General features: G+C 38.5%; 3 protein-coding genes across 11 annotated transcripts; 2 read left to right on the forward strand and 1 right to left on the reverse strand.

Moving 5' to 3' along the window:
- Positions 1–653: 653 nt before the first annotated feature.
- Positions 654–5,582, reverse strand: ykt6 (YKT6 v-SNARE homolog (S. cerevisiae)). The gene is made up of 8 exons (XM_028578130.1): positions 5,352–5,582; positions 4,801–4,971; positions 4,215–4,297; positions 3,636–3,736; positions 3,442–3,546; positions 2,251–2,316; positions 1,271–1,372; positions 654–1,158 (listed from the first exon to the last, which is right to left on the reverse strand). The coding sequence occupies exons 2-8, from the start codon at positions 4,902–4,904 to the stop codon at positions 1,123–1,125; spliced, it is 597 nt and encodes a 198-aa protein (XP_028433931.1). The 5' UTR covers positions 4,905–4,971; positions 5,352–5,582; the 3' UTR covers positions 654–1,122.
- gck (glucokinase (hexokinase 4)) lies at positions 5,064–14,148 on the forward strand. 9 transcript variants are annotated; one of them, XM_028578127.1, is made up of 12 exons: positions 5,064–5,578; positions 6,366–6,437; positions 6,767–6,908; positions 9,775–9,937; positions 10,069–10,238; positions 10,462–10,581; positions 10,723–10,818; positions 10,936–11,035; positions 11,155–11,338; positions 12,010–12,165; positions 12,551–12,784; positions 12,979–14,148. In XM_028578127.1, the coding sequence occupies exons 3-12, from the start codon at positions 6,900–6,902 to the stop codon at positions 13,124–13,126; spliced, it is 1,380 nt and encodes a 459-aa protein (XP_028433928.1). In that variant the 5' UTR covers positions 5,064–5,578; positions 6,366–6,437; positions 6,767–6,899; the 3' UTR covers positions 13,127–14,148. The 9 variants fall into 9 exon arrangements, with proteins under 9 accessions (XP_028433928.1, XP_028433929.1, XP_028433927.1 ...); XM_028578128.1 differs by having other exon boundaries at positions 6,796–6,908; XM_028578126.1 differs by lacking the exon at positions 6,767–6,908.
- A 1,650-nt stretch (positions 14,149–15,798) lies between these two features.
- Positions 15,799–17,451, forward strand: myl7 (myosin, light chain 7, regulatory). The gene is made up of 6 exons (XM_028578048.1): positions 15,799–15,924; positions 16,611–16,686; positions 16,830–16,934; positions 17,025–17,103; positions 17,208–17,256; positions 17,347–17,451. The coding sequence occupies exons 1-6, from the start codon at positions 15,799–15,801 to the stop codon at positions 17,449–17,451; spliced, it is 540 nt and encodes a 179-aa protein (XP_028433849.1).
- Positions 17,452–20,019: the final 2,568 nt, after the last annotated feature.

The raw sequence follows: 20,019 nt of genomic DNA on the forward strand, positions 1-20,019 counted from the left end.
TATATATATATATATATATATATATATATATATATATATATAAAAATATATATATATATATATATATATATATATATATATATATATATATATATATATATATATATATATATATATAAATAAAAAAAGAGAATAGCTTACGAGTCCTGTCCTTCGTATAAGACATCGTCTCTAAACAGGACAGGGTGTTACATGTTAGCCACACTGCAATAAGGCTGCGTCTATGAAGAAACATCTCTCTACATTTCACATCTATTCTCCCACTTCTCATCAGCTTTAAGATGCGTAATCACTCAACAACACACTCACCAAAAGTGGGAATGTTTAAGGTTTCATTTAACAAATATGAAAAAAAAAAAAAAATCAAAGCAGTCATGTAACTTAATCCAGTCTAGCAAAGACATTTCAAAATAATTGTAAAATTTGGTGATTTTTTTAAATTACACACCCAAGCAGCCACTTGCAGTCTTGGCTCAGTTTTTACATTTGCCGCAATGCTGAGGCTCATGGGAGCAATAAAGTAAATAAAGAGGGCCACCTAGTGGGCAACAAAGGTTACACCTGCAAGAAAAATTGTCGGGGTTTTGAAGAATTGAACCGAAACGCTGACGCAGTTTATGAAATCACAAGATAAGACCGTGAGATTGTCAGAGTTGCCTTGAAGCAGAAGTATAATTGTGGTTAATACTCTTGAGAATTTTAAGAGCTGAAATCAAACTATCAAGTTTTGATTCAATCTTAATAATATTAAATGGTTTGAAGACGTTTCAACAACACATCACCGATACACAACGTCACACTATTATGTTTGCAGCTGGTATTGAAACACCACACAGATGTTTACCCTTTGAAAGGTTAAAAATAAATCAAATGTTGTTACTTCTTTCCCCCGACCAAACCCCATCACTCCTTCAGCCCCCATCAGTCACAATCCGGACAAGTCACACTTAAGACTGGCCACCACCTTCCACCCTCTGTGCTCTCATCCACGGCACGCCATCCCGGATTAGACAGTGTCTGTTCTGTCCTTTGTGTTGAGAGCTGGTGGCTGGTGCGTGATGGGAGTTGTAGGAAAAGCAGAAAGGCAGAGAGAGGCGTGTCCACGAGGACAAGGCAGCGGCATCACATGACTTCACAGCATGAGTTCTGTTTTCGTGCCTGCAGAGTTGACATGAACACACATGTCACGTGCACAGTCTGGCATCTAAACAGTGGATGGCCATTATAGACTTTCAGTCCAGTGTCAACAAGGCGAGTTGTCAGTACTCACAGTCTTATAGAAGGCTTTGGACTGGTTTCCCAGGTGCTCTGACTTTGCCACAAGATCATCCAGTTTCTCTCCTCTCTCCAACAGACTTTCCATGGTGTTGTGCTACAGAAACAATATTTGTTTATGAAATATTGTGCAGTGTAAAGATTTTGACTTGACAAATGCTCTGGAATAGCAACATATTGTTTCAGGGATGTAGAGCCACACTTTGATGGACAGGGTTCCTACACCTTCTTAAAGCCTCTGAACACCCACAAGTGTTTTCAGTTATTCTGGCTGATCTTTTCAGGTTGAAGGTGGGCCATAGGGCTGGGCAATATATCAATATTGTATCGATAGATATATGAGGCTAGATATTGTCTTAAATTTTGGATATCGTAATATCCTGATATAACAAAAGTGTTACCTTTTCCTGGTTTTAAAGGCTGCATTACAGTAGAGTGATGTCATTTTCTGAACACACCCGACTGTTTTAGCTGTTCCATTATTTGCCTTTACCCACATAGTTATATATATCAACATAACAGATGATTATTTATCAAAAATCTCAATGTGTAAATATTTTGTGAAAGCACCAATTGTCAACCCTACAATATCGACATTGATGCATTTGGTTAAAAATATCGGGATATTTGATTTTCTCCATATCGCCCAGATCTAGTGGGCTGGAGCTTTGATGGGAACTTATTAGGTCACAAATTCTTTCTACCAATAAGGAAGACAAAGGTGTCATTCATCCCACCCTAACAGGTGCAACAACACTAACAGTGGACTCAGGAAGATGTCAATCGCTCAGTCTAACCACACCCACACAGTCCTGGAAAAGGTCCAATCAGCCACATTGACTATAAACACCTGTGTGGGTGTTCAGGGCCTTTAAGTACTTTCCTGGCCCGATTTCCTCAAATGTAAGTGAGTAATGTGAAAATATGTCCAAGAGTATGTAAAGTATTGAGTCTCAGCTTAGGGAGGTATCTTACCAAAATGATCTTAGTCTCATCCAGCTCTGCCTGCACTTTGGTCATTGCATCTGCTTCCCTGGGGTTCTGGGAAAAAAAAAAAAAAAAAAATCATGTACACTGGTATTGCATGGTCATCATTTAGCAACACTTCATAGAAAAGATCTTTGATCGGCCAAATTTCATAACCATGCATCCATCTATAGGTTTCAATACTATCTAGCAAACAGTGTAAAATGACATAAGAAATTTGGCAACTATTAAGTCACCCAAGGGAATCTGATATTGTTCTCAGTACACAATCACAATCTAGTCATACTCATAGGCTATCATAGGGTTTTTCCTGCATGGATGACTTTTTGGCTCGACCCAGAGGTTTTAGCCAGCGGCAAAGGAAAATCACCAGCGTCAAAAACGTCTTTGACTTCCAGCAGTCATCTCCATTCTCATCCACAGCCGCTATGTTTTTCACACGCAGCTGGCGCTGATAAACTAGCTATGCTGCATTGTTCTGACTGGACCTGAACACTCCGCTGTGAAGCTAGCGCTAATCAGTTTTACTGTCCAGAGTCAGGCTGTACCGGACCCCTGTGACGCAGCGAGGTGAAGCTCTGCTCCTGGCCAGAGGAGGAGCTCTCAGCCCCCCCGCCGGAGCTCCAACTGCAGGTCCAAGATGGCAGCGAAGCCGGATGTGGGCCTGTCCGCGGGAGGCTGCACTGCCGTCTGATATAGTGGCATCCGTATACAACTGAGACGTTTTCATAACGGTAAAAAAAACTCCTCGTAGTCGGGGTGCTTGGTAAGCTCACCTGGTTGAGCGTGCGCCCCATGTACGGAGGCTCGGTCCTTGTCGCAGCGGCCGCGGGTTCACTTCTGACCTGCGGCCCTTTGCTGCATGTCATTCACAATCTCTCTCCCACTTTCCTGTCTTAATCTGTCCTATCAATAAAGGCAATAAAGGCCAAACAAATAATTTTGTCATGTCATCATGCCACCTGTCTCCTGAATTTTGTGTTTTTCCCTCACATAAATAAAATAATATGTAATAATAAATTTCCAACATAAATCGGTGCATAAAGATGAATTAGAATGTAGGAAATTAAGTGTTTAATGCTCAAAATATCCTGGGGTAGGACAACCAGACACCCTGCTATGCATCCCCCAAACATATTTTTATGATCACATATTCTGATAAAGAGATAACAAACTGACCTGGTATTTAGAAAGGTGAACATCCAGAGCTTTGTAGTTTATAGTTTCAGGATTACCAGAGGGCCAGTCTATACTGTCCACTTGCCTGGAGAACTCCTCTAATACCTAAAAACAACCAGACAGCAATCTCAGTTTTGAAGTTGACAGCAAAGTGCAATAAGTATGTGTTATTGTTTACACGTTTTTGCACCCACCTTGTCTAGCAATGTGAAACAGACTCTCTGTGGGTATTCAGTGTCTGCAATGACTACAGCGCTCAGGTTGTCATTTCTTACATACACATGGCACAGGTACTCTAAAAGAAAGAGAAACCACGTATGGCATGATCAAAACAGAACTGTGATAAAAAAGAAAATGGCAGGTCCTGTTCTTATGGTACAGGTTAACCCAAAGCAAGTTGCCACGTCACTTTGTTAAGAAAAACAGAAGTAAAAGTGATAGATTTTCAAACAAATGTTAGGAACAGCACAGCCAGAATGCATGATGTTTGCATATCATGCCATCGTGCTGACCATAGGCTTTATGAAACGTGTTGTTGCACATTTTTTATTATTTTTGAGTATGACTTGTTATATGCTGTACATCTTAACCACTCGGCCACCAGCATGCCCCTTGTATTGTAAATATTATGCACCTGCTTCACACAAAACACAAAGTTGATACTGTCACATAGACTGGGTGGCACCAGACCTAGTGAGAACTACGTAAGTGTTATTACAATTTGAAATTAACTTTTTAAATTTGCAGATTGGGCTGAACCTGCTCATTTTTACCTTGTTCTTTGACAGAGGCACGGGTTCCTTGTGATGTCCGTTCAACAATCAAGGCACTGGTGAAGGTCATGAACTCCTGAACACTAAACAAACCAAAACAATGTCACTGGTGGAAGCACAGTATGACCAGGCAACATTATTTAGACTAAACACTGTCAATCATTTTAATGTCAAAAGATCGTTGTGTTTGGTGCAGTGACCATCTAATGTAAACACGCCCCCTGCTAAACATGGTGGGACATCATTATACTGAATATGTCAATGTGCTGTACCAGAAAAAGAAAAGAATCTTTTGGGTTATATTAATCAGTTTATTATGATTGCTATATTCCTGTTCAAAGCCTCGAGTTTGCTTTTCTGCAATGCATAACAGCTAGAGTCCAGGATGTATTTCTCGGATTTATTTTGTCAACAAGACTGTATTGTGGCTTGTGATCAACTATAACATATCCTGCAAAACCAAACCAACTTACTTCAGACAGATCACGATGTTACTAATTGCACACTCTGCGATCTACACACAGAAAATGAAAACACATAAAAAAGGTTTATTCAGTCAGATACTGGTTATATCGAGTCGACCCACCTGGATCGCTGAAAGAAGCTGAAGGAGGAGAGGTCATAGGCCGATTTAAGGAGGTTGGCTTTGGTCGCTCCTTTATGGTGGATGCTGAGGCTGTAGAGCTTCATGCTGCCGCCGTGTGAGTTCTGGTCAGTCAGTCAGTCACAGCAGATACGATCCCACAGCCCTGAGGATCTAATTTGGAGGATGAAACAATCAGAATCACATGAGAGCAATATTTCTTATCGAGCTCAGCCAGCTAGCTTCTCTGCTAACAATAACGCAGCTAAAGAAACTTGAATAACGTTAGCACAGTTGACAAGTGCTAGCCGCCTTAGTATTAGCTACCAAGCTAACCAACTATCGTTAGTCATCATGCTCCGCTTGAGTAAATCTTTTTTTCTTCAGGCCATTGGTTAACTGACACTAAGTAGTACAAACTTATCAAATGCTAGTATTTATGTAAATGCCGTTTAAAACCTGCAAAGCTATGTTACATTTCTGAAATCATATCAAGCATACTGCTAGCTAGCTACGGATGCTATTTGGTCTTCGTGAGGCCTTAGCTTACTTACCAGACAAATCAGCAGCAAATAGTTTGATTCCCGTAAAACAACCGAATAAACTTTTTATTCCATATAAACTAAAACTCGTTAATGCGTATAGCAGACGTCCGGCGGCTTGATCACAATGTAGTTACCGCTAACTAGCCGGCTAAGTAGTTTTCAGTGACCAATCACCACGTCACAAGATCCTCAGACGATTCAACGGGATATTTGCTCCGGAGGAAACAAACACGCCGGTATGGTCATAGTTCCGACTGGATACAAGATAAATGTTGTTTAAAGTATGTAATGTAATGCTAGAGTCAATCAGTGGACGATCTTGTACTTTTAAATAATTTTCAAATTGAAACGGATAATATTAACTTTTCCTCAAACGCACAATAAAATAAAATACAGGTTTTAACTGTTGGCTGCAGAGAGACCTCAGCATCAACATAGTTTTCTTTCAAAAGCAGCCTTTATTCTGTATTTTAATGACAATCTGTCATTGTAGCCTATGTTGACTGAATTAATTAATTTATTGATTAGTCTAACCGGGGGGGGACTTTCTTCCTTGGGGATAATACCAATAGCCCATTTCTTACTGAGCATAAGTTGCTTTAAAGCTTTAAAGCGTTTTTACCAAAAACGTGACACCCCCAATTGATGTTTTCTCTGGTGATCTTGCTCCATTTAACAATTTCCTCCTGGCTACTTAACTCAGTGGTAAGTGTTTTCCATGGCAGAAGTGTGCGGGTAATTCATTTCCAAGGCAACGCATTGAAATTGTTTTGGCATGGAAACCGCTAAGCCTTTAGGTGCATACGTTGACAGGACAGCTGCACCAGCCAGGCATCCTTTCCTGGAACTAGTTTTGGTTGCGTTAAGATATTGAGGTAACATGGTCATTAAGGCCAGCTTACTGGAGGTTTGCCTAATATTTTTTCTGCTCTAAATTGTAAGGCTGACATCTCTGCAATGAAGTTTTGAAGAGGAAATCCAATGTTTTAATCTATTTTTCTTTTTGCATGCCTGTTGGAGCAGATGGCACATCCAGTGCGCCGATGCGGTAGTTAACTGGACGTGTTAACTGCAAGAATGAAGATAAATCCAAAGGTTTTTACATAATATATCTACAGGAATGAAGATGAATCAGTAGGCCTATATCTTTTTTCGTACGATATCAATAGGCCTAATAATGAAAATCGATGCATAGATTTATGTATGAATGAAGATGAAGAATGTTTTCCCCTTAAAATATTTGCAAGAAAAGAAAAATCCATGGGCTTTTCTTTAGCTCTTCTACACTGCTTTCCCAAAGATTTCCTTTCACTGTTCACTATAGGCCTTGAAAATACTGCAGATATGTAAATGTCATTCAGACTAGCTGCTGAACATTATGTAGATCAGAAGTGCTGGGAATATAATAACGTTTCCCATAAAAGGATAACATTTTCTTTTTACGGACGGGGAGTTAAAACACCATAACAGCAGAAACTTGGGAGGAACGACGGAATTTCCACTGCAGACGACTGATGGTCGGCGGGGCATTTAGGATTTAATCCTCGTCGTGGTACGATGGATAAGGTAAATACCAAAAAAAAATAGTTAATTATAGGATTTCTAGCCAAGGCTAATTTGCGACACCTATCCCTGGTTAGGCTTTTTCTACTTAAAAAGGTCATAACATGTTACCAAAAGAGCAATAGTTAAATTGACCAAACATTATAAATAGTGGCATAGGCTTGTATAGGCTACAATTACAATATTTACATTACATTACAATCATTTTACATAGTGCATGTGTGTAGGCTATGTTCCCTCATTCCATGTGTATGTGCATCATTTTATGGGTGCATGCAAAGTCTTCATGAGAAGGTATGTTTATCTATGTGTATCTCTGTGTGTAGCCTATACATGACCAGGTCTGGTTTTGTTTCACCTTTTCTTTAAACATTTTCAGATCAGTTTGTCTTTATTTCCTTTGGTAGAGAATTCCAAAAATGTATTTCTTTTACTCAAAAAGATGACTAACTGAAAGTAGTTTTGCACTGTGCCACCCTGCAGTTGCCATATGATAATTCCCTAGTAGCTATTGCTATTTGTTTTTGTGACATATGGACAGAAAGTACAGCTGGGGCGAGATTGTTCACACATTTAAAAATCAGATTGACAAAAGTAATCTTGATAAAGCTCTCAAACTGTAGCAGAGCAACTTGTACATTTTAGAATTATACATGCAATTTCATTTGTTTTTGATCCATTCATTATCTATCTATCTATCTATCTATCTATCTATCTATCTATCTATCTATCTATCTATCTATCTATCTATGTATCTATCTATCTATCTATCTATCTATCTATCTATCTATCTATCTATCTATCTATCTATCTATCTATCTATCTAGCCTACTACTACTGTCACAGTAATAGTAGCCAATATACTTAAGTTAATATGTAGCCATTAAATCATTGCAAAAAGTGATTAGATTGTGGGTAAGGCAACTGCACAAAAAAGTGAGTGTTGTAAGGTTGCATCAGTACAAGACATGGCATCTTCTGTTTAAAGATTTTATTCATTAAGTGACATGAAGCTTGATGAGATGTGATGTTGTCTACTTAAGAGGTCATTTACACATTTGAAGAGGTATATTGCATGCTAGAGGCTATACATTATGAGCAGTATATTGAAATATTTTACATAATGTATGTGTCTTTAGCCCAGTGTGAAATCCTACTATCAGGGCACTGGGGGAGAGGGTCACTGTCACCCCACAGCCAGAGGTCAGAGCTAATAAAAGCTCTGGCCTCTGGTTAGGTAAACTACTGGAGCTGATAAGCACAAGCGGCCTTCACCTGCAGCATGCTATTGTTAGTTTTAGAGGTCATTCACTCCTTACTGATGCTAATTTTAGACTTGTTACTAATTTTACAAATATATGCGTAACTCTTTTAGACCTCTGAGGTTCCCTGATTGAGCAATCCTGTGGCATTGGATTGGATTAGATTGCTCTTGTAAATAAAAAGAGCTAAATTCACAGGGTTCATGTTCAAGTTTATTTGATTTGTCTTAAGTGAGCATGGGGTCACAGGTTATACCTTGCCACATGAAAGCAAAGAATGATTTACCAAATTTATCTGAACTCTTTGTTGCTAGGTTAAAATGCCATCTGAGATACCCTAACAGTAATTGGTATTCAGTTCTTCACACTGCGAAATCAAAGTGATTTTTTGAGATTATGATGTGTTTTTTTTGTTCATATAACCTTAAAACAAGCATAACATCACTGGGCTGAAAAGTCTCTTTTTAAAGAGCTGTCCTGGCAAAATTACAGTAATTAAACTGAATAACAGACAAACAACCTAATGTATGGTACATAAAACATATATCACAAAATCAATTGATTAATGATCAACATTTGTAAAGCTATTAAGAAGGCCACATCATATAGTTCAGAATGTAATTTATTGTCAGTATAGGGCATGCATTTAATAAGTCAATTAATTTGTTTTATCAAGAAAGGATAGGAAATAATTGTGTATATTCAATCATGATAGAACTTCATGATTTTTGAACAGAGGCTATACTTCTGTGTGTGTGTGTGTGTGTGTGTGTGTGTGTGTGTGTGTGTGTGTGTGTGTGTGTGTGTGTGTGTGTGTGTGTGTGTGTGTGTGTGTTTGTGTTTGATTCCTGATGGCCAGATGGGGTGAGTCTGGGAAAGGGTTGGCGTTTACGTCTGGTGTGGCCAGCCCACTTCAGCTGAGCATAAAAACAGCTGAGGTTCTCCTTGAGTGCTACCCACACTTCACTGACTCTGCACACACACAGGGAGGACACACTCACCACACACCTAGAAACACACACAGAGGCTCATTTAGTTAAACCTGTGAAGATGCTTTGTGTCAGCTCTCAACTCGACCAGATGGTGAAGATGCCTTGTAGCTACAGCTCTGTGGTTGATAAGATCCTCGTGGTAAGATTCACTTCTCTGTCCAGTAAGACTTTGTTGAGGTTTAAGTATTTGTAACTTTGGTATTGCTGTGGATGATTGCTTTCATCCCATGTGAGAATTAACCATAGTCTTTACACACAGTCTATACGCATGTTGTTTCAGAAGAAACTTTGGGTGAGGAGCTTGATTGTATTAGATGTTCAGATGCTACTTTGTTCTGTATTTTACTGAAAATATGGTTGTATGTGGGAACTCTGAAGCAGAACATAGAGTCCTCTGCACATTCATTTCATCGTTTTGTATTTATAATTTTTTTCTTTCTTTAGCATCTCATTTGTCTGTGTTCTGATTCCTTTTTGTTTTTTTGCTGTTACTTCTTCTGGTTTTTACTTCTTGTTTTCAAAAGTGAAACCTCACTTCTCTTTTTCTTTGTAGTTAGCCTACATAATAAGTCCCTGTGCGAGCTCCTGACCTGTTCTTTTCTCCTCTCGTTGCAGGTTGATCAGATCCTGTCAGAGTTCAGGCTGAAGAAGGAGGAGCTAAAAGAAGTCATGAAGAGGATGCAGTGCGAGATGGACAGAGGACTGCGTTTAGAGACGCATGAAGAGGCCAGTGTCAAAATGCTTCCAACTTATGTCTGCTCCACCCCTGAAGGATCAGGTAGATACTCATTCTTCCATTCTAAGATTATCAGTTTTTTTTTTTGGTAAAGTCACACAGATGTCACCAAGATGTAATGTAATGATTATCACCTGTGCAGGTAAAGCCAGTACGTGCACGTTCAGATGTAGTGTGTGTTTTGACAGAGGTAGGAGATTTCCTGGCTCTTGACCTGGGGGGGACGAACTTCCGTGTGATGCTTGTGAAGGTGGGTGAAGATGAGGAGAGGAGCTGGAAGGTGGAGACCAAGAACCAGATGTACTCCATTCCTGAAGATGCCATGACAGGCACTGCTGAAATGGTAAGCTGTTCCTCTTTTATTTACAAAGCAATTTGTTTTGCGATATCAGTGCTTTTATTTGTAGTTTCACTTTTATGTGACTGTTCAAAACTATCTTAGAGTGGCAAAGAAAATTCTTTGTGTTTTTCTGTAAACAATGTTCTAGCGTTCTCAGAATGAACTTAGCACTAATTATAGTGCAGTTCCTCCACATATCATATCTTCTCTTTCACTCTCTCTGCAGCTATTTGACTACATAGCAGAGTGTATGTCAGACTTTTTGGACAAACATCATATCAAGCACAAGAAGCTTCCTCTGGGTTTTACCTTCTCCTTTCCTGTACGGCATGAGGACATTGACAAGGTAGGAAGTCATACTTTACATTGGACATACTTTAAAAACAATACTAAGATCGCTCTTTTTGATTCACTATATTTGCCAGATTTAGTTTCGTTTGTATTGTAAGGTTTATATATTTAAGGTTTGTTTTTTTCCTTTCCACAGGGTATCCTGCTTAACTGGACCAAAGGCTTCAAGGCTTCTGGAGCAGAAGGGAACAATGTTGTGGGTTTACTCAGGGATGCTATCAAGAGACGAGGGGTGAGTTACTGCATATTAGAATCTCTGCTTTCTTAATAGACAACACAAGACTCATTTGTAACACCTGTTCACAGCTGGATGACTCTAAATGCATTCTGATTTGGTGTTTTCATTTAGGACTTTGAGATGGATGTGGTTGCCATGGTGAATGACACAGTAGCCACCATGATTTCCTGCTATTATGAGGATCGCAGCTGCGAAGTCGGGATGATTGTTGGTAAGTAGTTATAAACACACACAAGAATTAAGGCGATACTGAAATGCACTCATCGTCTGTGCAGAGACATGCGGACTCAAGCACACCTATGGTGCATATTTTTGCTTTTTGTTTACCAGGCACTGGTTGTAATGCGTGTTACATGGAGGAGATGAGGACTGTGGAGCTGGTAGAAGGGGAGGAGGGCCGCATGTGTGTGAACACAGAGTGGGGGGCGTTTGGAAACAATGGGGAGCTGGAGGAGTTCAGACTGGAGTACGACAGAGTGGTGGACGAGACCTCAATTAACCCTGGAAAGCAGCTGTAAGTTCATGCAGTCCAATTCACACATAGGAAAGCTTTTTTTGACCCAACTCTATATGTCTTTTGACTTCCTTTACTGTATGCACTCAAGTGTTCAAGCTTATTGTAGTATGTCATTAAAGGTGCTGGGAGTGAGAGATTCACACTGTTATTTAAAAATGTGCCACACTCTCCCTCCCTTATTCTCTTATTATTGTTTTTATGAATTAATCATCCTTCTGTGGCAATGCTCTCACCTGAGGTCGTTCTGTAGTTGCTAGGCTACCAGTTGTTTTTCCTGAAGATGTTTGTAAATGGCTAGAGCCCTCTTAACGTCAGTGGTCAGTCAGCGTGTAGGGGTGTCAGATTAATGACCCCTCTCCGCTGCTTGCCATAGTGCCTGTCGGCCTAATGACTGTTTACCTTTTGCACTGGCAGCCCCTTAACACAGACAACTGCTGAGCCCAGCCTCATTGAGCCTCTTTAGCATTGACGTTGGCATCCTTGTCATGTCTCTTTCTTTGAAAGAAGAGAAAGTTGTTTGCTCATGTGTTTTGTGACGTACATATCCTTCCTGTTTCTTCCACCATTTAAACATCCTCTCTTGAGATCATGTTCTTCTTCCCATGTACCCTTCCTTTCAATATTTATTTAAAGTTACCCGTCACTTCTTTTGTTCTTGCCTCCTATAGATATGAGAAGCTGATCAGCGGGAAGTATATGGGTGAGCTGGTCAGACTTGTTCTGATGAAGCTGGTGAATGAAGACCTTCTGTTTAACGGTGAAGCCTCAGAGCTGCTGAAGACACGCGGCAGCTTTGAGACACGCTACGTCTCACAGATGGAGAGGTGAGAACCATTGAATCCTAACCTGGCTGCAGTTGGCCACCCACTATAGACAATCAGACAAAAGATGAGTAATGATGAAATTGATAGACATTATTCATGTATGTGTATGCAATCATTGCATTTTCACAAGCACAGAGGGGGAATAGCACAAAAACAAATACTAATATAAAGCCTGTTGCGCTATGTGTATGCTAATGACATAAGCTTATATAACTGGGTTGATGGGAAATATGGGGAAGCAATTTGGTTACCTGCAGTAACAAGGTACTTCTATAATATATCAACATAGTAGTAATATCAGTATTTATATATTATGAACATAGTGGGTCTAGAAACTATGGCTCTTTTTAATTTTGCCTTTTGCCATTTGCCATTTTGTCTTCAGTGACACTGGGGACAGAAAACAAATCTACAACATCCTGTCCTCGCTGGGTGTTCTGCCGTCAGAGCTAGACTGTGACATTGTGCGTCTGGTCTGTGAGAGTGTTTCCACTCGCTCTGCTCATATGTGCGGCGCCGGGCTTGCTGGTGTGATCAACCTGATGCGGGAGCGACGCAGCCAGGAAGCCCTGAAGATCACAGTGGGGGTTGATGGATCTGTCTACAAGCTGCACCCATGGTGAGTAATGCTCCATGTTTTAGAATGTCTTAGATTTCGAATATATTGTATGCAAGTAGCCTACTAAGCAAAGGAAATACATGATTATGTGGTAAGATTTGCCCAAAATGCAGTGCTTTAAAATGTTCTTAACTGTGGGACAGATGGAAATTTGACTGATTCTGTGCATTAAACATGTTGTTTCTCTATCTCAGTTTCCGTGACAGGTTCCACAAAATAGTCAGGGACCTCACGCCTCACAGTGAAATCACCTTCATCCAGTCGGAGGAGGGGAGCGGTCGTGGAGCCGCCCTTATCTCAGCAGTGGCCTGTAAGATGGCAGCATGCATGCTGACACAGTAAAGGGAGCTGTGTGCACTGAGCTGTCTCAAGGCAGAAGAGCGGTGAAGCAAGCCTGAACTCTAATCTGAGAACATTGATGACACGTCATCCACAGTCGGCAGCTTTGACCTTTTTCGGGCTCTGAATGATGTATGTCAGCAAACTGGACGACTGGAAGATGTACAGACAAGAAAGCAACTTGTATTCTACTGTATTTGGTAAACTGTAACAAGAAAACTGTGACATTTACAGAAACTTGCTGGCAGCAATTAGCGTGCAAGTTGCTGTAGTCCATTTCACAGTATCCTTACTGTAAATTTAATCACAGTACATGTAAAATTCTGTAATTGTTATTACAATAATAATCTCAGTACTGCAACTCTTATAACAGTAACAGGGTACTGTATTTTTACTGTAACAAGGGTTAATGCATTCATTTTAGTACTGTAAATATGTAACGGTAAAATAATGACATACTGTAAAATGAAGACACTTTTTTTCACACACAAAAATATATTATATATTTATTGTATCACTTCATTCAACATTCATTCATCATTTGAATTTACATTTATTTTGTATTTTTCATTTTGTAAACATGTTTCATTTTGTAAACAACAAAATTACTTTCCTGAAGGTACAACTCTTTCCTCTGTGTTCAAGTCACCCTGACTGTAAACTGCATGCCCTGGAATTATTTTGTTTATCTTGAATGCATATTTCAAGATTTTCAACATGATTAATGTATTGTTTTATTATTTGAGGAGATATAGTTAATTTGACTGTACTTGTAGAGACATAAAAAAGAAAAATAGTAATAATAAAGGAGTTGTTCATCATAAAGATGTGTGCAAGTCCCATATTGCTTTACATTTGCTTTCTGAGACTTGCATGTGAAGACAGTCACATGTATTCCAGTAATATTGATTCAATGTGAAAAAAACACATAAACATGACATTGTACAAAATTGTGACACAAGATATTTTCAAGTAATTTTTTTTTACAAACAAAACCGTAAATCCTAGCACTGGAAGCAATTAAAATGTTCAGTTAAAAGTGGAAATGTATAAAAACATGTAAAAAAAAAAACAGTAGAATTTTAAACAATAAAATGTCTAAGACTTCATTTATTGTTTCTGAACTGGATTCTTCTTCCTTGGCTGGGTTCTTCTTCTCTGCAGTGGAAAGATAAAAAGGAATTATTTACAGATGTAGACATTTTTAGACTGATGGCCCTATGACCATTTTTGTTGACAACACTAAATAAAGTGTAGTAGCATAGTGCAAAAATATGACATAATATAAGGCAGATTACTGTTTTTGTTGCTGAAAAAAATATCCCGTTAAAATTACAAAATTTCGATTCACAGCAAAAAGATATTTACTGTTTAATGCACCCACCAATGAATTTTGACCATGATGCTTTGCAAATCTACATGCTGTATACATGTTCTACAGTAACATCTGTTCATTATACAGTAATAATGCTGTAAAAACTACATTTGTTACAGTGTCGCAACAGACCAACCTGAGCAATTTCAATGTTTCTGAACTTGCGTATCACTGCCTGTTGATAGTGTTTGGGTATGAACTGGCCCATCTCAAAAATGGCTGATGTATTATTGATGATATATATCATAATACCTGTGCAAACTTGTTCATACATAACACAAGGATTTTTTTGTGAATGCTGTTGTAAACTATGACTAAATCAAATTCATTGCTTTGTTGTAGTATTTTCAGGTTTGTGAGCAATGAAATATTTCTTGGTATTGTATATTTAAACATTATGTTTACAACTTTATGTGTTTTAGCCAGTAGGTTGAAGTTTTTCATATATGATGAAATGTGCTTTGGATCTGAATAAGCTTAACTGTAAATTACATTGCTTAATTAAACTAAACTAAAACACTTTACATTTATGTTATTGTTTTTTCCAATTGCCATATGACTGAGATGGATTAGCAAATGTGTTTTAGATTATGTGAACCTGTAAACAAATCTTGAAGTTGTGGTTCTTTGTCACATCTGTATAATGTAACAGGAAAGTGCAGTCCAAAGTAAATCAATAGAGTTTTAAGAGAAGTGTTATTTCACTTATAACACACCAGCTGCTATATTGTTAAGATGGTTTTATTTGATCACAGTCTTTTCATTTTCATTTAAACAGATTTTTAAAATCAGAGTGATAACATAAGAATAGAATTTAGAAAAATATATATAGAACCTTATTTGATTGAGTGACTGTCAAACGTCAGAGGTCACGTTCCCCTGTCTCCTCTCTCCCTCTCTGCTGTTCGTATCTCCATTTTCTAGCCCAGAGGAATCCTGTCTGCTTCACCTCTTATCAGGTACCTTCAGTGACACGCAGAGAGCACCCATGGCCATGTAAGGGGCTGTGCTGCCCACCACAGGCTATTATAGGAAGGAAGAAGATAAGCTGGGCCATATATAAAAACCCACCCCACATCACACCTCGACTGGGAGTCCACGTACGATCATTCAGACATGGTAAGTCATCAGCGGTTTTGGTCTTTCCATACTTTGAGTCAGTGATGAAGAAAACCCAATTAAGGATTACTATTATTCTATCATATTGAGGTTGCTGTGTATTTAAGAGCACATTTTGTTATTGTCTATTGCAGTTGTTTTGTATACTTCTGGAGTCCAAAAATATCAGTATGTAAACCGAATGAGTTTGTGTCCATCTTCTCAGGCAAGTAAGAAGGCCTCCAATAAGAGACAGAGGGGAGCACAGAAGTCTTGCTCCAATGTCTTCTCCATGTTTGAGCAGTCCCAGATTCAGGAGTTCAAGGAGGTACAGTACTGCATCTTGCCCTGCCTCCAAACAGCTCCCTTTAAAACATCTCTTGGAGGAAATTTGTGTAGTAACCTGTGATTTTTGATTTTCAAATTCATGCAAGGGAAGGGAAATGGAAATATAAGTGCTTTAACTTATTTAGTTTAATTAATCTCTATCAGAATGATTTTTTACCCCATGCAAGAGGGACTTTTGAGTTAATAGCTTGATTCTTTAAAGCAGTTGTTCATTTTTGCACAACCTACATTTTGTAAATTTCTACAAAGAACAATGAAAATAGAATGAATGTTTTAAATTTTAAAATTAATTTATGCCATAATTACCCAGGCTATTGTTTTTTAGAAAACAGCTCCTTTGAACAAGAAGCCTTATAAAAGATCAATTCAACGATTTAAATTTTCAACAATTGTGAATGATGTAGAGGGTCCCTTGGAGATGCACAGATTGGAATGAGCAAAACATTTTTTACTATTCACTAATAATGCTTTTTATGACTAGTTTCACTTCTTGTCATTGAGAAGAAAAGAAAAGCCTGAAATGCAACTCAACGTACATTCTTACATCTGGTTATGAAATAAATGATTATTGTAAGCTGTGCAGGGTGAAATATCTCCTTTTTAGTATTTCTATAATTTTTAATCTTAATTCTGTATCATTATTATTTTTTCGACTTTGTCCCACAGGCTTTTGGTTGCATTGACCAAGACCGAGATGGTGTTATCAAAAAGCAGGACCTGAGGGAGACCTATGGACAGCTGGGTATTTTCTTTACCTTTATGTTCAACTAAAAATAAAAAGGCTCCACTGATGTAACCTGCTTATGTTATTGCATTTGATATATTTGTTTAAATTTTATTGGTTTGTGTGTGTGTATGTGTGTTTGATTCCTGATTGTGTACCAGGGAAACTTAATGTCAACGATGAGGAGCTTGATGCGATGTTGAATGAGGGGAAGGGTCCCATCAACTTCACCGTGTTTCTGACTCTTTTTGGGGAGAAACTCAATGGTGAGAGCTTTTCACAGATTTTCAAACACACCTTTGAATTTTTTTTATGAACTTTTAGAAGATGCTCGATGATGGTTTGTTTTCCTCCAGGCACCGATCCTGAAGACACCATACTTGCTGCCTTCAAACTTTTTGACCCCAATGGGACCGGCTTTGTTAATAAGGATGAGTAAGATAGATTTTATTAATTCTTTTTCATATTTTCCATAGCTGTAAAATTACAGTATCTTATTTATTCTCTCCTTTTACATGATTTGTGTCTTGTTTATCCAGGTTTAAACGGTTACTGATGAACCAGGCTGATAAATTCACAGCAGAGGAGGTTTGTGTTTTCTATCTTAACACAAACTCTCAAACCATTCTTTAAGAAAATAATTTTCATCAGGAAAATTGTCATCTCATAAACCTCTAGGTGGATCAGGCCTTCGCTCTCGCTCCCATTGACCCAACTGGCAACATCGACTACAAGTCCCTCTGCTACACCATCACACATGGAGATGAGAAGGAAGAATCCTAACCAGGACTGTAGTCAGGTCGTACAGGTCATCTAAACATGCAGATAACTGTTTTTACACTGGCTGGTTATCATTCAGAAACATAATTATTGATGGAATAATGTTAAAATATCTGATTCACTCAACCTCAACTTACGGTTATAAATGCTGCAGTTCTGTCGGTATAAACATTGCCTAATTTGTTTGTATGCTGTTGAGAATAAAGTGTTCCTCAAAAGCTTCTTGGTTGATTACAAATGCACATTTTGTGAAGCAACGCTGTATATGGAATAAGACTATAAACACCTTACTGTTGCTGTGATGCCGATGGAAAAACATGAACATCACACAGAGAAAAAGTCCTGTCTGTGATTATTTAACAAAGAAGAATAAATAAGTTTAACTCAACTCATCAAAATATATGTAACTTTTTATTTATTTTTTTTTAGATTATTTTTTGGCATTTTAGGCCTTTAATAGACAAGACAGCTGAAGACATGAAAGGGGAGAATGACATGCAGCAAAGGGCCACACGTCGGAGTCGAACCCGTGGCCGCTGCGCCGAGGAGTAAACCTCTATATATGGGCGCCTATTCTACCAACTGAGCAACCAAATATATGTAACTTTAATAAGAATCATGGTCACACTGTACACAATGAATAACAAATAAATAAATAAAAAAAAGTAAAGGAAAATGGCATAAAGACAGGAGAGAATTACATAATGGGTTTAACTCAAATTTTCAATTCAGTTTACAAATAATTGTTAGTAGTAATTACTTCCTTTCAGAGGCAAGTGGATGAGCCGACCAAGACAAAGGCTATATTTCCTGGTTGGTAAACAGTTAAAAGGCATACATACCTTAATTCTGAAAGTAAAGTAAAGTAAAGAGGATGTCAGTGGTTCCATCACATTCACAGTGGCTTGTGTGTTGATGTTCCATTCTTTGGGAAAACTGTTGCCATGGATACAACAACAAACACCACCATAAACTCCCCGGCCACATTTTCCTGCTCACACAGCAAACAGCCAGTCAACAACAAGAGGACTAGGAAAATACTGCACGGCAAGGTCCACTTTCAGCACATTTGCAACAGCAGAGTTCATCCAAATGATTGTGACTTTATTTTGGATTTTCTGAAATTTGTAATTTGTAGTTGTAATTGGCAGATATGCCTATTGCTTCTGGAGCTGCAGGCAGGGTGGGAGTAGTAACACTAGTAGATACGAGCACGACACGGACATCAGATGGACTGAGGAGGAAGACCGAACCTGCCAACAGGAACTGTGACTCCTATCTGCAACGGTGGGTAGATTTAAGCAGCACAATTCAATTGTTTTCACTCAAACAGAAATTCTAAATCAACCAGGACTGATATGATAAGGATTGCCACTTTAAATTATGTTTATGAATAAGTGATGGAAACTAACAAAATAACTAGCTAAATTTAAAATCATAGTCTAAAATAAACACAAGACATAGAGTGTGAGGAATCAAGGACTGCTCTGACCGTAGAAACCATTGTATTTAGTTTGGTAAAACCATAGGAGATTTGCCATGGAGCGGCTTTATTGGCTTTTATTACCAAGAGATAAAAGCAGCTTAGTTTAAACACTGCCTGTCTGAATCAACAGCAACCTGTTTGTCATTTAAACCGTGCAGTAGACACAGATGCCTGATGTGAGGCACTATTTAGGCTCATAAAATATTCACCGTCATTTGTTTCTCCCGGCTAGTTCACTTAAAAGGAAGACACAGGAAGCCCCATTTTAAAGACGCACTGGCTGTTCTCCACAACACGTTGTAAATAAATTACACTCAGCTGAGTTTCTTGGCAATCATGTGTAAACCTATTTTCGTTGTTGATATTGCAGATATCAGGAACTGAAACAGAGAAAGAACAACAAAAGTAACTTGTTGCAGGTGAGTACTGTCATCAAGTAGAGGCTTGCAGCTGATTGATTCAGAGACTTTCACTGTGACTGTTGTTCATGTGATTAAGTGATGTATGTTTTTACACAGGGCATTCGGGACAACACAGATCCGAGTGATAATGAGAATGATGGTGAGGACGCTGACAATTTGAAACTAAAGAAATATCAGGATTACGTCAAAATTCACAGTTACAGTGAGTGAACCTTCTTTAAATTTGCTTTAAGGAGCCAAAGAGGAAACCCCAGAGGAAAATGGCAGCAGTGGGATTCCCTCTCCAGTACAACTACCAAGTGGAGAGAAATCCAGAAAGTCTAAGCTGTGTGTTATCCTCTAAGGCCGTCACATGTCATGTGGACATTTAATGAACTATCTTTCACACTCAACATTATCAAGTATTATTTAAGTGCCAAACCACTGTGTCTCTTGTGTTAATGCTTTACTTTTGCAGTAATGTGAAAAAATGTGAGGGGGGCAAAAGTTACCAAAACACTGTGCAAGTAGTTTCCTTTTTTGAATAACTATCAGTGTATCATGTCTATCAGTGTTAAATGCAATAACAGATGATTGTTCATCTTTTAAGTGAAAACTATGTTATAAATGTGCTTATCAGTGTTAATTATTTTGCAGTACATCACTGTAAGATCTACATAAAAC

Source organism: Perca flavescens, chromosome 5 (genome assembly GCF_004354835.1).
Source record: "Perca flavescens isolate YP-PL-M2 chromosome 5, PFLA_1.0, whole genome shotgun sequence".
Lineage (NCBI taxonomy): Eukaryota > Metazoa > Chordata > Actinopteri > Perciformes > Percidae > Perca > Perca flavescens.

Bases quoted from the DNA above. Each gene is read 5' to 3' on its own strand.
- ykt6 (XM_028578130.1), bottom strand. From the start codon at position 4,904: ATGAAGCTCTACAGCCTCAGCATCCACCATAAAGGAGCGACCAAAGCC. The intron at 3,737-4,214 runs GTAAAAATGAGC...TCTTTCTTTTAG, and splicing joins TGCCTCTGTCAAAGAACAAG to AGTACCTGTGCCATGTGTAT. The intron at 2,317-3,441 runs GTCAGTTTGTTA...TTTTTTTCCCAG, and splicing joins TTCACCTTTCTAAATACCAG to AACCCCAGGGAAGCAGATGC.
- gck (XM_028578121.1), top strand. From the start codon at position 5,988: ATGTTTTCTCTGGTGATCTTGCTCCATTTAACAATTTCCTCCTGGCTA. The intron at 10,582-10,722 runs GTAGGAAGTCAT...TCCTTTCCACAG, and splicing joins GGCATGAGGACATTGACAAG to GGTATCCTGCTTAACTGGAC. The intron at 11,036-11,154 runs GTAAGTAGTTAT...TTTGTTTACCAG, and splicing joins CGAAGTCGGGATGATTGTTG to GCACTGGTTGTAATGCGTGT.
- myl7 (XM_028578048.1), top strand. From the start codon at position 15,799: ATGAGTTTGTGTCCATCTTCTCAGGCAAGTAAGAAGGCCTCCAATAAG. The intron at 16,687-16,829 runs GTATTTTCTTTA...ATTGTGTACCAG, and splicing joins GGAGACCTATGGACAGCTGG to GGAAACTTAATGTCAACGAT. The intron at 16,935-17,024 runs GTGAGAGCTTTT...GTTTTCCTCCAG, and splicing joins TTTTGGGGAGAAACTCAATG to GCACCGATCCTGAAGACACC.